Source organism: Notechis scutatus, chromosome 1 (genome assembly GCF_049901735.1).
Source record: "Notechis scutatus isolate UNSWTSFEM ecotype Mainland chromosome 1, rNotScu1.2, whole genome shotgun sequence".
NCBI classification, from domain to species: domain Eukaryota; kingdom Metazoa; phylum Chordata; class Lepidosauria; order Squamata; family Elapidae; genus Notechis; species Notechis scutatus.
The window spans coordinates 65,535,949-65,551,811 of record NC_142009.1 but is presented as its reverse complement, the minus strand read 5'-3'; the positions used below and the strand labels follow the sequence as shown (position 1 = coordinate 65,551,811).

Here is a 15,863-nt window from a genome sequence, read left to right as displayed (position 1 = left end):
CATGGGATAATAGTTTTCACAAATGTGCTGTTTTTCTTAGCAGAGCTCTTCCCTACACATCTTCAGCTTGGTTCATTATTTCTAAAAACAGTTGGAGAATGCTCAGAGATTGATTGGATATACTGAGCCGTAGACTATGTGCTTCCTCATGTTCACACTGGAGGGAGTAACAGACAGGGAGAGGATGACCATATAGGGTAAGAAAGTTGCAGGTCACTGGGAAATTGAGTGGGATCAGTATCAGATCTGCATATTCGTGAAATGTGGTGTGCTCAAAACATCAGGTCAAAACCCATAGATACGTGGAACTGAATGTTGTGAATAATGAGTTCAAGTCTACCATGTTTCTCCAACAATACGCCCACCCCCAATAGAAAGTCTCAGCATGCTTTATAGGCATAAAGTCAAATTAAGCCCCTCCCCCCATATTAAACATGCGAAATGGGGGGAATGGTGGGGGGGCTGGCCGTTAGGAAGTACTTTTGTTGCATACCTGGATATGGTGCTGCCTGCGTTAACTTCGGTGTTGGTGGGGCACTTCGTATTGGGAGACCTTCCGCCACCATTGTTTTCCCTTCTCCCCGTGCTGCCGCAGCGTTTAAAGCAACGCCACGGTGTTTGGCGCAGCCATGCGTTTGGCGCAGCCATGCATGGCCAGCCAGGGCTCATCCCTGCAACCGGAATCCGGCAGAGACACTTGGCTTCAGGCATTCCTGTCGCCGCCTTCCCTTCGCCTTCGAAGGCAAAGCCAATTCTTTTAAAAACGACGCCCAACTGCTGGTATGACAAAGACTCCCCTGCCCGAGAGGGCAGCCCAACCCCACGTGGGGAGGCAAATCTCCCAGGGCCGCAGCGCAGGATTGGCCCACCCCGAGAGAAGCGCCCAGCCGCCATCCCTGCCTGGCGCCGGGCAGAATGCGAAGAGCTTCACCTGGGGCACCCAGCGCAGCTGACAGGCGGGCCCTCCTGCCCGGCAGCAGAGCTCTTACCAAAGCAGCAAGTGCCTCCCGCTGGACCCTCCGCTCATCCCGCCAGGGCAGCGCCGGAGTTATGCGGGCTGGTCAGAGCTGAGAAAGCGAGCCGCGGGTGCACGCCCGCCTGCCAACCGAAAGAGCCGGGCCAACCTGAGCTTGGCTTCCTTCCCAAGTCCCTCCAGCCCGAACCCGAAGGGGCCACCACGAGAGGCTGCCCGAGGCAATGATAGCGCCCACCTGTCCGCGAACAGGGAGGCAAGGCGACGGCAGCGCTGCTTCACTGCCGGGCGAGTCCGGCGGAGAGAGCCTGAAGCCGCCTGTTCTTTCCACCCCTCGCCCAGCCCATCCCCACGCATCTCCAAACGCGCCGGTAGCTCCAAACGCTGCAGCGACATGGGCATCGGGCAGAGGCGCTTACTCATCGGGGCTCAGCTTGGAGGAGGATGCGGCGCAGGCCGTTGCCTTGCCTCCCTGTCCACAGATGGGTGGGCACTATCACTGCCTCGGGCGGCCTCTCCCAGTGGCCCCTTCGGGTTCGGGCTGGAGGGACTTGGGAAGGAAGCCAAGCTCAGGTCGGCCCGGCTCTTTCGGTTGGCAGGCGGGCGCGCACCTGCGGCTCGCTTTCTCGGGTCTGCCTAGCCCGCACGGCTCCAGCGCTGCCCTGGCGGGATGAGCAGAGGGTCCGGTGGGAAGGCGCTCACTGCCTTGGTGAGAGCTCTGCTGCCGGGCAGGAGGGCTCGCCTGTCAGCTGTGCTGGGTGCCCCAGGCGAAGCTCTTTGCGCTCTGCCCGGCGCCAGGCAGGGATGGTGGCTGGGCGCTTCTCCTGGGGTGGGCCGATCCTGCGCTGCGGCCCCGGGAGATTCGCCTCCCTACGTGGGGTTGGGCTGCCCTCTCGGGCAGGGGAGTCTTTGTCATACTGGTAGTAGGGCGTCTTTTTAAAAGAATTGGCTTTGCCTTCGAAGGCGAAGGGAAGGCGGCGACAGGAGTGCCTGAAGCCGAGTGTCTCTGCCGGGCTCTGGTTGCAGGGAGGAGCTCTGGCTGGCCGCGCATGGCTGTGCCAAATGCCGCAGCATTGCTCTAAACGCCGTGGCAGCACGGGGAGAAGGGAAAGCAACGGTTGTGGAAGGTTTCCCGATACGAAGTGCCCCACCAACGCCCGCCCGTCCGAGGATGCAAGGGGAGGGAATTAAGTCACCCCCAAAAAGTCACCCCCAAAAAGACGGCCTACCCGTTTTTTGGGAGGTCAAAAAAAAATAAGGCCCACCCTTATTTTGTGAGAAACACAGTATATTTATTAGCCATAGATTCAGGAAACCTGTGTGTACACGTCATTTTCATTTGGATAAAATTAAAAATGGAACTCTTTGCTGAAAAAAATTACTTTAAAAAAACAAATAGTTCACTAATCTGAAAATATTGGAAATATGTCTTTTCTATCTATATAGATGCAGATATTTTTAAAAAGTTCCCCTTGAACTTTTTTTTTTTTTTGCAGTCCTGGAATAGCAAGACCTTTTAGTCTAATCCAGTGAGGCAATTCTTATGATTTATTTTTAATGATGTAATGTTAAAAGTCTGGCACAGTGGCTAGAAGATTAGATAAAGCAAAATCTGGAAAAGCACTGTTTCTAATTAAAGTGTCCCTTTGTGCAGATTAAGCTGGAGACTTCGCTTGAGTTTGCTTTTTAGCATTGAACAAGCTAGTTATGGCAAATTGCATGCTGCTCCTGCTGTATAAAAAAGCTGTTTCAATAGTGCAGGAGCATGGCTTTAGAGGCAGAAATAGCAGCCTAGTGTGATTGAATGTTAGTAGCATTTTTCTTGGGGAAAAAATAAGGTTGAAGAATGCCCTTTTTTTCCAGCACTGATATCCTTAAGACTTGCCCTGCTACACTACGAAAATCTTGCATTCTAGGAGAACTCACTGAAAAGTGCTGCTGTAACTTAATAATTCTTTGCAGCAAAAATGATAAAATTGCATCTTCATATTTTCTAGTAAACATGGACCTTAGATGACTGCCTTGTTTGATGAATTTAGTTAAATTGTCTCCAAAAAAGTCAGAACTAGGGCTAATTACATGTTTTCTCCATGGTTCTATCATATTTCTGTTAACTCACTGAATGGGACCAAGAAAGGAGAATATTTGAGGCTCGGGATTGATATGAGGGGTCCTGGGTGTTCTCTGATCTTGATTGTTTTCTTGCAGACGCTTCATTACCCAAACTAGCTAACATCATCAGTGCTGAACAGAGCTTAGATTCTCACTTGATTCCATCTTTTAAAAGGTCTACTTTTCTTGTTACATTAAATTATATCTGTTAATAATACAAAAGCCCAAATTATATTTGTTCCCTTCTGCTTTATTTCCAGATGTATCTTATGAAATCGTATATTGCTATGTATTCATAAACTAGCTCTGAAGACATAAATCTTTAGCCAACGGCAATTATTGCATTTATTTCTATGGAATATATAAAATCTGTACAGTTAGTGGAAATACCAAATTCCCATATTCTTCTTAATGTTTATTTCCAAAGCTCTTACCATGTGAGTTGTTCAGTAATGTAAGTTAAATTTAAAAAATAGTTTACTCTAGCCTAAAGATAGTTAAAGTAATAGAAGAACTGTGTGTATGTTTTTCTGTATTTATATACTATCCAATTATAAATATTCTTTAGATAATTTAGAAACACGACAACTTTCTCAGGACAAACTAAAAGGAGCAAGGAAGTAGGAAATATCTTGGGAATCCAGTGAGGCTCTCTTATTTGTTTGTCTTTTGATCAGTTATTCACTGTTTAATGACTGCTCATAGCAACTATGGCTACCATTTTGTGAATGAAGCCAAAACGTGCTCTCATAATTCCAGTTATGTTTCCTGATTTAGTCTGCAAAGATTTAAATATTTAGTTGAAGAAGATACACGCTGCTGGAAGACTTAAATGTTGGTAGAAAATCATACAGCCATGATAGGATGATATAATGGTGCAACTTCAGTTGAATCCTGGATCAATCTTGACCACTAGAGAGCAGCAGGCAGCAACAAACAACCAGCCATTGATACATGGATTGTTGAGAGCATTCTATGGTCCAGCACACAATCCTTTCTGTTTACAGAGAGAGAGATAAAGAAGCAGAACATTTATGATGTATAGAAGATGGTCTATTTTAAAAACCCTTAATTTATTTTTTTTAAAGGTGCTTAATTCCAAATACAATATAAAGTTATTAAAGTTGGACTAAAGATACATCCATTGAGTTTCCAAAATGATCTAGCTGCATCACAGAATAATAGATAGCTATTTCCTCCATTCCAGATCACCATTGTTGTGATAAAGCTGGGAAGTCTTGATCTACTTTGAATCTGGCAGTGGCAGAGAACTTGACCATCCCAGAATTCCCCCTGGGATCCTACAAGATTTAAGATACAGAATATCTTTCCTAGTTTTAACAATCGTTTGAGAAACAGGACAATCTTGTAGGATTAGCTTCTTTGTGATTGATGGTTTTGGCCAGTAAATTCTTCCTCGGTACAGATGTATGTTGAGATTAATATAATTTGTTTCCCAAATGAAATAATTCATAATAATTTTCTCTTATTCATTAATAGAAATCTCTGCCTCTACTTGATAGTTAACTTGGCTGTCATCCTGCTGCCTAGATTAATACTTCTCTTCCTCTTACAAAGTCTATTAAAAGATCATTAGAAGGCCTAACAAGTCTAGATACATGATAATATATTTTTCCTTTTTAAAAAGTTGAAAAGTTTGAAATAATTTTTCAAGACTTTCCTGTTCTATCCATCAGAATCCTAAGCATGGCAATCAAATATAGTGCACATTATCCTTCAGACTTACTCTGACCATAAAGCATATAGCAGAGTAAGTCTAGCAAAGGACATGTGAAAGGATGCAGCCTGTGGCTTCTGTTGATTGCTAAAATGTTTTCAATATTAGATGAAGGATATAAATAGTGAATGCAATAAATATTGGATAGACTTTTATTTGAAATTTTTTACAATATAATAGATCTCTGTGTAATACAGCAACTATTCTACTTCTTGGTCAATAAAAACACCAAACTATCTATCTTTGGTCAGATTTTAAAGTCATTTTTCATGGGAGAGTTAAAGTGCTTTTGAGAAAATCGCTAGAATGTCAAAAAGTATTAACCAAATGCCTCTTGTGCATTGCGGCTTTCCTATTTGGATCTTTATATCAAGACTTTGATGCCACGTAAAAATAAATTCACTAAAAAAAATTGAGGTTGAGGGAATGGAACCTTGCTGGAACAGAAATGCCTTTCCATTTCGGTAGAGTCCTGCTGGGTCCAAACCAGTGTAATTCTGAAACATTTGTTTGAGCATTTGGTTTTCTGCTTTTTTTTGTCAATAATACATGGAATCCAATGTTCTAATTTTTCTTTTAGTAATTTATATAGGAAAGCTTGTGTAAAAGCTGGTGACATTTTTGGCATCGTAGGCAGTTCATCCTCCTCATTCTTATACAAATGGATGGTTATAATGTTATTGTAAACTGAATTGATAGCATTGATATAGGTCTTTCAGTTCTTGAACTATGTATAAAAAAATCATAGATTACAATAGGATTGTAGCACTATGCTGAAAAATATTTTCTTTTCAAAAAATGAATACATCTATTTTTCTTTCCTTTTTCTCAGTATTTGCTCTCACAACCAAAGTTCTGGGCAATCCAAACCTCTGCTCTTCTTCTACGAACAAAACTTGAGAAGGGAAGTATTCGTCGAATGGAACGGGCGATGAAGCAGACCCAGGTAACATTTTTCTTGGTTTCTCTTCTCCTTCTCCAAACTGTTAATCTTAGAAACCAATTTATTCAGATTCATCACCAACTTTGCCATTCAGCAGTAATGGAAGTTTCAGTTCAATATAGTTGTAGAACGTTGAATCCGTGGGTGCGATTTTGTTGATTCTTTTTGTGGTTCTACTTCGGAATAGGGAAAATGTTTTAATTACCTTTTGATCAAAACAACTTATTTTTTTCATGAACCCTCTTCAGAAGAGGGACTACCTTTGAAGCTGCAGAGGGCCTGATCTGCAGAGGAAATGGGACCAAAAAACTCATAGTGAATATTGCAAAGTACAAGAGAAGAAATGAACTAGGTTTGGATCCCCACTGAATGTGTTTCCAGTGCTTCAGTGAAGTAAAATTAACCACTGAAAAATCCTTCATTGACAAATACCTGAGCGCCATTTGATTCCTGTTGCTGAATGAAAAACTCTTAATGGGTAATTTTGAGAGGGTGCCAGTAGCTTAACATTTGCAACCTATGCTAGCCAATTTTTCTTTTGAATCAGCTGCAGCAGGCTCTTTCTTGTGGCTTCTTCAAAGGAGAAGTGATGTTGTGGTTAAGCTGACTTATGTTATAATTTATCTTCAATGTATCATTTAAATGAGTCATTTGAAATGTGTATTTGACTGAGGATATTTAGATTGGAATAAAAAATCATAGCTACACATACTCAGTTTCTTTAACTGTTCTCCATAGGACTTAATTTCTAGACTTCTCATCATCTTAGTAGTTTCCTCGTTCCAGTTAGTCCAGACTATGGTGTTCAGAACTGGACACAGTATTCCAAGTGGGGAATAGGAAGAGAGTATGAGATAATTATTCCCTGTGAATGCTCAGCTTTTGTCCATACATACCAAAATAGCATTTGTCTTTTTAGTAGCTGCATCACAAGGTTGTCTCATGTTCACTTGGTGATGTAGTGGAACAATGTTTCTCACATTGACAACTTTAGGATGTGTGGACTTCAACTCCAAGAATCCTAAGTTGACAAGGTTGAGAAACACTATACTCAAAAACCTAAATCCTTCACGTATATTAATACAATCCCCATCCCACCAAACTCTTAACTCTCTAAATCTCTCCACTCTCTTGATTCTCTTTTTGTCTCCTGTACTTTGGGTTCAGTATTTGGCCCTATACTCATTTTGGACTTTTACCATCATCTCCTATTTTTACCCTGGCTGAGTAAAGATTTAGTGTGATCTTTTCCTACAACAATCTGAAACTGACCATCTTCTCTATTCTATGGTCTCATATTCATTCTGTATGGGCCTTTTTGTTTAAAATTGGCTCTTTTGCTTGTCAGAGCCGATCCAGGACTTCAGTTTAATAATAATCAGTTTAATCTTCACATATATTATTTCATCTTGTTCCCAACCCTGGCTGGTTTTTTTACCATGGATTTGATTTGTCTCTTTTAGTTGCTCTTTTTTTGTGAACTGCCAGTCATTCTTTCCTGCCTTCTTCTGGCCATCTTACACTTTGTATTAATTCACCCACTAACATGATTGTCCATAAGACTATGCCATAATTATCATCAGTTATCATCATACTAGTTTCTCCCTTTCTCTGTAATATGGATATACATCTTAATTAGCAATTGTGCTTACGGTAGCTTCCCTAAAGGTGTAAAGATTTAGTATGTAGTGCATGGGACAATAAGAATCAGGAGAGAGCTATTTTTTTAACCTAATAAACTTGCATGTTGTTTCACGTTCCCATGAAATATTACTCTTCATAATTTGAATATAATTTGAACATAATTTGAATTCTTTATTTTAAGTAGTTATATTTTCTATTTTATCCACATATTGTTAGCCAATAATTAAACCATATCCTTTAACAAAATAGTTCTTGTATCCTCTTTATTATCATGTTCTTGTTCCAATATTTTGGCCTCCAGGAAATTTTTGAAAGTTCAGTTTTGTCTTTTTCTTGACAGCCTTGATTAGAAGACCTCTGGGGTTAAGAACTTAGGCTAAATGATTCCTTCAGACATCAGGAATCTGTTGCTTTTAAGATGCGAACAGGGTTGACATCGGCAGACATGATACCAAATAAAGTATCATATGCAGCTTATTCTGTGATGAATACTGAGGAGCGTAGGATTTCCTGAACTGGAAAGTTAATCAACATTCTCTTTGCTCCTTCAAGATTGTCCATAAAAGTCTTGATGACTTTCTAGCCATGACTAATATGGCTATTCACTTGTATAGTTTGATTCCATTCATATGCCTTAGGCGGTGCTTTTTCATCCTGTGCACATGGCAGAGGATTCCAATATACTTTTAATTCCACAGCTATAGTATTTTTAAACTAGGCATGCTTCTTAATCACACTGTTGACTAAGAGATCTCCTGTGCCTGATCCTTCAATATGTCCTAGGCCATGTTAAGACCAACATGGAAGGGAAAAGCTACAGCTGATTGCAGTTCTTATATAGCTTTTACTAGGAGAAATTAGTTGAAGAAATACAAAGGGAAAATAATTTCTGAATATGATTTTCAATAAAAAGTCTAGTAAAGTTTTCAAAACAACAGCTAGAGTTGGGAATAGGAAGGCAATATTCCCTTAAGCCCTACAATATTCTGAATTTTTGGAGTCTCTCCATGAAGTACAGATGTTTAGTGATTAGAAGTTAAATTTACTGTAGTTTTGCTCAGAATAGAATTGATTTATTGTATTGACAGGCATAAGAAAAAATGTATATCCTCTTCCATGCCTTTTAAGCATACAATTGTTCAATATCAGCCAGTCGTTCCAGCATGGTTTTTTTTTTTTTTTTTGGTCATTGCAACTTCACTATTTAATATTCCATATTGCCAATTTGTACCCTAGGTAGTATCTGCATTGCATTCAAATTAGAGAACTTTACACAGTATGGGATATGAAGTTCCATTTTCCAGGCACGCATGTAGCCATACTTTGAATTCATTCGGATTTGTTAGGAACTTGCAGTCTAGTCAGGTAGTGTTGTTCTCAGATTGCTAATATTTGTGCTAAGGTTGTTGTTCCCAGATACCCTTGAAAGGATTTCATCTGCATTTGCAGATGAATGGACCAATCTGGTCCATTTCAATTACATATATCAGACTGGCTTTTAATCTCCTTTTGCTTATATGTATTGTAATTTATTATTTTGGGTAAAGCAGAATATAGTTGCCCCTTTTGGAAAAACAGGGGTGTTTTGTTTTGTAATAGCTCATCTTCTGCTACAGAGTTAGTTTTAGAAAGCTGTTTCTTGTTATCAGGAGCAAACTTTTATACAAGGAGCTGGATAATTAAGCTGTCTGAATCCAAGGAGATTTATTGAGTGCTTAAATTATAGGGCAATATTCAAACTGGCTGCCAAGTAAAACTGTTAGAGAGCTGGTAATTGGATATACCATTTTAATGATAGTTTCTTGCTTTACAACCTAAAAGCAGAATTGTCTCCTTTGCTTAATATGTGTCTTTGCATAATAGTTGCACCTGAAGGGAACTTGGGGAGTGAGCAGTTATCAAGCTTGAGCAAAAGACATATTTCAGGTTTGTTTAATTTCAGTATAGTAATATGTTTAAATATATATATATATGGAAGAAGAATGGCCCCAAAGCAGGACCACAACATTGTAAGTGAATAACTGTGAGAGGTGGTGACATGAGCAGACATGTCTAAAATTCTATTATACATGCTTATGTCTAATAGAATTTTCTAAATTAATAAGTGTAGACTTCCCGAAGTTCATTAAAAAAAAGTCTTCCTCACTTTATTGTAAAAGAGCTTGAGAAAAACCAGAAACTTGCTGTCTTAATATGCCTATATACAGTTTTCTAATTGGAAAATACAGTACTTGATGGAATTTTTCTATTGTTACCTAAAATATCTTCTTAATGTTAATAATGTTAACATGTTAATAATTAGAGTTCTGAGAAACTTGTCCTTAGGGACTAGCCATTTTTAATCCAAGTTTATTTATTTATTTATTTATTTGATTTGCCAATTGTTTACAAGATAATAAGTATAAGTGTATACATAGTTGTGAATACATGAAATGGGTACATATAAGAAAAATAAAAGAATAAGAGAAACAATAGGACAGGGACGGTAGGCACGTTGGTGCGCTTTATGCACGCCCCTACAGACCTCTTAGGAAAGGGGTGAGGTCAATAGTAGACAGTCTAAGGTTAAAGTTTTTGGGGTTTGGGGAAGAAACTACAGAGTCGGGTAGAGTATTCCAGACATTGACCACTCTATTGCTGAAGTCGTATTTCCTGCAATCAAGTTTGGTGCGGTTTACTTTGAGTTTGTATCTATTGTGTGCTCTTGTGTTGTTATGGTTGAAGCTGAAGTATTCACTGACAGGTAGGACATTGCAATGTATGATTTTATATACCATGCTTAAGTCAGACCGAAGACGGCGTAATTCAAGGTTTTCTAGTTCTAGAATTTCAAGTCTGGTGGCATAAGGTATTCCGCAATGAGTAGAGGAGTGGAGAACTCTTCTTGTGAAATATTTCTGGACTTTCTCAATTGTGCTAATATCAGATACGTAATGAGGGTTCCAGACTGATGAACTGTATTCGAGTATTGGTCTAGCAAATGTTTTGTATGCTCTGGTTAGTAGTGTGATATTACCAGAGAAAAAGCTACGTAGGATTAGGTTAACAACTCTTAATGCCTTTTTGGCTATGTAGTTGCAGTGGGCTCTAGCACTTAGATCATTAGAGGTGAGTATAAGTTGCTACAAGCAATGATTAAGAATAATTGTTGGGCTGTTCTGTCACAGTCTTTCTTCGCAAATAGAAATGTAGTCACCATCTCTGAATTACTGAGCCCAGGGAGATAAACTCTGATTTTAGCTTCTTCTCATATTTGTATTGGATGGAAATTATCTGTTGACATAATCTTTGGATGTTTTTAGTACTAAGTAGCACACTGGTTTTTACATTCCCTTCTTTCACCTTCAGCAAGAGATTCCTCACTTCCCACTGGGAGAATGGTATTATCAACATATCTGAAGTTGTGGATGATCCTCACAGCAATTTTATTTCCTATTTCTTTTTTTTTTCTAGTTCAGAATTTTTCATGATGTATTCAGCGTGTAAGTTAAATAAGTGACATTATACAATCTTGTGGATTTGGTGGATTTCTTTTCCTGTTGCTAAGCAGTTTAGTTGCTACATCTTCTGTTCTCTGCTGCTTCCTGGTCATCAGGCATATACTCCAATAGGTAGATAAATTGATCTGCTATAGCCATATTTTAAGTGTTATCTGTTGTGATCACAACAGTCATAAGCTTTAGCATAATCAATAAACCAAAAGTAGATGTTTCTTTTGAATCCTTTTGCATTTTCTATCATACACTGAATGTTAGCACCATTCTCTTGGGTGTGCTTGCCTCTTCTAAATCCATCTTCTTTGTCTGGCAATTCTTTTTATTGAAATCTGAAGTACACAATGTAGAGCATTATCTTTTTTAGCATGAGGGATAAATGCAAGTATTTGATACTTTGGGCATTCTTTTGTACTGCTCATTTTTGGTATTGGAGTAGTAATTGACTTTTTCCAATCCCTTGACTATTTCTCTGTTTTTATAGTTGCTTACATGCTCCATGTATTATTTTATTTGTGTAATTTATTAAGTGTTAAAAAGTTCTGTTAGCATTTCATCAATTCCTTCTGCTTTGTTTTTAGCAATAATTTCTAGGGGTGATTTAGCTTTAATTCTTGCATATACTTGTATCATCCCTTCTTTATATCTTCTTTATATCTTTCTCCAATTAATCTTTGCCTTCTTTATCTTTTAGTTTTACCCATATTTGCATTTAGTTGAGCAAAATTTCTTCTGTTTCAATGCCCAGGTTGGGGAACATTGTTAAAAATTACTTCAGGGAACTTAAGAGAATGTTAGGTTTGTTATTTCACAAATACTAGCATTCTATGAGTCAGGAGGATAATTTAAATTTAAATTGTTATCAGTTTAACAGTTTAACAGAGATTTAACAGTAAAAACTTACTAAATGATACATTTTAATGATCATCTTGCTAATTTTCAACAAGGTTCCCCAATCAATTTTATTAGAAATAAAACATCTCAATTGTTTCTGCCTGTTTTTCTCTAGCTTTTTTTAGGGTGTGCAAATAAGAAACGGACCTTTTTTACAGGGAGACTCATCAATTGATAAAACTTTGTATTTAATCTAAGATGTCTGTCATATCCATGTGGAATTTTAAAGTACTTAGATGTAATTTCCTCTGATGCTAGGTTTATTAATCCAGTTTTCTACTTAATGTCCACTAGATTTATTGGACTACAATTCCCATAACCTCCAGCAATTGCATCTGGTAGTGTCAGGTTGGGAATGGCTGTAATAATTGATATATTATACACTAAAACAGACACAAAAGAATTATTTTCAGATGAGAAACTTAAGATGAGAAATGCTTTCATTAAAACAATTTGTCAGATGGCCTTACAGTACTGCTCTTCAGCAGGAATGAACACTAATATCCGTAGGATAAAAGACAGCCTGTTAATATGCACCACTATTATTTATTACTTGATTGATTTATATATATTAACAACTAGAAATTATTCTTGAACTATACATTCTAAACTAGACTGCCATCCCCTTGAAGATGCCTTCAATAAATGTTGAGTTTCCATCATCCTAAAATGGGGCATTCGGAATTACAGTTGAATATATCAAGAAAGGATTTGGAGTAACATTGGCTGAAAAATAAAGTGAAATGTGAAAATTAAATTAGAAGGACATAGGGTTAGCTAATGTCTTGTCAGAATTTTATATCATGGCTCCATAGCTATTTTGTGTTTCCTATGCTGCCTACAACAAGTAGATATTGAAATCCAAAAATCTAAGGGATACAAGGAGGCTGCCACTGCTGAATGAAATTAAAATTAAACATATTTAATTTTTCCTTTATAAAGAATGAATCCTTCTGAATATAATTTTATTCAGTGACTGATACCTTTAAGTATGAAGACAAATCTTTATCATGGTCAAACAGCATAAGGAGGGTAGGATACAGTTAACTAAAAAACATAAAAAAATAAAAATACATCAGAGTTAAAACATAGCAATTATAAAAAGCTAAAAGATATTAAACAGAAGTATTTATAAACAAACAAAGTCTAAAGGGAAGGTAGGAGCATTAGATAGATGTAGGGGAACGTAAAGGCTAGTATGAGGCCGACAATCTATCGAATATAGAGCACTATGGAATTATGAACTAGATGTTCATTAAGAGTAATATGACACAAGTCATCTTCTGATAGTCACTCAAGGTTGACTCAGCCTTCCATCTTTCCAAGGTTGGTAAAATGAGAAGCCAGATTGTTGGGGACAATATGCTGACTCTGGAAACCATTTAGAGAGGGCTGTAAAACACTGTGAAGCGGTATATCAATCTAAGTGCTATTGCTATTGCGATTTCCTGCTATAGTTGTTAAGTTAGTAACACCGTTGTTAAGAGAATCTAGCTTCCCCATCGACTTTGTGTTGTGGTTAGCCAGCAGCAGGTGCGGACATCTGAGGAGAGCGAGGACTCAGATGAGGGGCCAGGACCATTAGGGAGTGGACTGCTGCCTTCAGAGATTGTGGGGGCTGGCAGCAGCGATGAGGAGGTTCCCGAGGAGCCTGTGCCAAGTGCGCATGCACGCAGGATTGCTCACAGGAAAGAGCAGCTGCAGCTGCAACAGCATGGGTGACTCGGGAGTAAGGCTGCAAGGTAATGGCCCCTCCTTCAAGAAGATAAAAGCCAGCTGTGAAGCGAACATTCTTTGCAGGAAGTAAAGACGTTTTGAAATTCAGCCTCGTGGACATTACAGTATCTGAACTTGGTATTTGAAGACTCTTGTGTTGTGAAATATTTCTTATCTGTGATTCTTGGCAGTCTCGCACAGTTTTGACAAGGTTTGTGCTTATGAAAGTTAATTAGTTTGCAGCAGCCTTTTAACCAGGGATTCGTAAGACTCATTAAAAGGTTTCTGTTTTCTTTGGTTATTGTTTGTTTTATTGGAAAAGCGTTTGGGTCAGAACACTTTGCTTGTCAGATGGTTACGATCACATGACCCTGAGACATTGCAACTGTCATAAATATGAGTCAGTTCCCAATTTTGATCACATGACCACAGGGTTTCTGAAATAGTCATAAATGTGAAAAACAATCATAAGTCATTTTTCCCAGTGCCATTGTAACTTTTAATAGTCACTATAATAACTGTTTTTAAGTCAAGGACTATATGTACATGTGCTACCTAGCTTTCTGCTTATGAAGTGGTCTGTTATTTGATAGGCCTTTTGAGTTTTTGACATTTACAGTGGCATTTTATTTATTTATTTATGAGATTTTTATTCCATCTTTATTATTTGTAAATAACTCAAGCCAGCAAACATGCATAAACCTCCTTCCTCCTACTTTCCCCACAACAACTCTATGTGGTGGATTGGACTGAGACAGATAGTGACTGGCCCAGAGTCATCCAGCTGCCTTTCATGCCTAAGGTAGGTCTAGAACTCACAATCTCCTGGTTTCTAAGCCAGCACCTTAACCTCTACACCAAACCAGCCCTCCAGTTTGTACTTATATTTATTGCTCTTATACTGGTTTGATATATTTAGACTTTCTATATTAGTTGCTTTAAGCAGATAATGCTAGTTTGTTCACTTATTGTGTTAGTCAGATCTTATTAAGATTGTATATTGCATTACATATTTAAATGTTTTGGATTTTCAGGCACTTGCAGACCAATTTGAAGAGAAGACAACATCAGTTTGTGAACGTATGAAGATATTTTACAATTGCCAGGTTCCTCCACACTGGGCCATACAGGTATAAAATAACTGATTTGTAGATGTCATTTTTATGAAGCATGAAGCATGCTGAAATGGGAAAATTTTCTCCTGTTGTATTTTTATATGAAGTACTATAGCAAATCTATTTACCTGGCTTATTATATAAAGAATGGTAGGCTTCTGTAATAATACGATACATTCCAGCTGGCAGTGTTTTTGAATTGTGCATTAACAACATTACCAAATGTCGCCACACCAATTATAATTGTAATTGGTCAAAATCTTGGTCAGTTGTCAAGAGATTGGCCTAGAGAGTTCCTTGAAATTTGACCTTAATTTTTCCAACACATTTGTCTGTCTTTGACGCAGGAGAAACTCTTTTTACATTCTTTTTGTTTTAAAATCCTTCGGAAATCTTTCCAGTTCACAAAATCCAGTGTGGTTTTCACTTTGACTTTTTTCCTCCAAGCCAAACCAATTTTGTGAGCTCTGTTGGTGATCTATTATTGACAATAGCTGAAGTGCACCATTGCATAAGTAGCACAGTCCTTGCATATATTTCTCTTATATTTATCCTCAAAACTGTTACATATAAATCATAGATATGAATTGCTGCTGTGAAGTACCCTATCTTCTCATGCTGACCTTGATAAGCAGGCTCTTTTCTGTCCCTTCTTGTAGCCTCCCAGAAGCCCAAAGTGGAAAAAACAAAACAAAAAACCCAGGAAAGGACTAGCAAAAATCTTGTCAACAGCATCCATTAGGACTTTTGGCTGTGATCCAATTATCTTACTCATCTTTGTGTTTCTTTTGTCTCCAGAAATCCTGCTTGTCAGTCTGCCTGTTTCCTACTTGTCAGCCCATAGTTTTTCCTTGATCTTGGGTAAATCCTAGATCAACTATATTGTTTCTAGATGTCATTCATGTACTAAAAGAGAGCAGCTGGAAGTAAAAATGGTCAGCTTGCTAAAATACATTTATATAATTTATATTTGTCTCTTCTTCATCTAGAATCTGTTCGTCTGCAAGTCTTTACCCAGATGGGTGAAGCTAAAAGCTTTGGAAACTGTTTAGATAATTATTCAGTCACAAATTCACTTTAATTCTCTAAATCCCAACCCCACCCTCAAAAGTGCACTAGCCTGTTTTAGAATTTAGTGCTGGATGGGCAGCTCAGAGTTAGCATGGTCCTCAAACAGATGGAGATTTGCACTCTGGCAATAGAGGCTAGAATATATTGTTGCTATAAATAAACT

At 38.4% G+C, this 15,863-nt stretch overlaps 1 protein-coding gene across 1 annotated transcript in view; it reads left to right on the top strand.

Annotated features, from left to right (window-relative positions):
• The window catches only part of TTC27 (tetratricopeptide repeat domain 27), an 89,181-nt gene that overhangs the window by 37,564 nt on the left and 35,754 nt on the right, over positions 1-15,863 (top strand). Inside the window, exons 10-11 of the mRNA XM_026680783.2 lie at positions 5,656-5,769; positions 14,549-14,644. Of these exons, the coding sequence (XP_026536568.1) occupies positions 5,656-5,769; positions 14,549-14,644 (210 nt within the window). The remainder of the gene's footprint in view (positions 1-5,655; positions 5,770-14,548; positions 14,645-15,863) is intronic.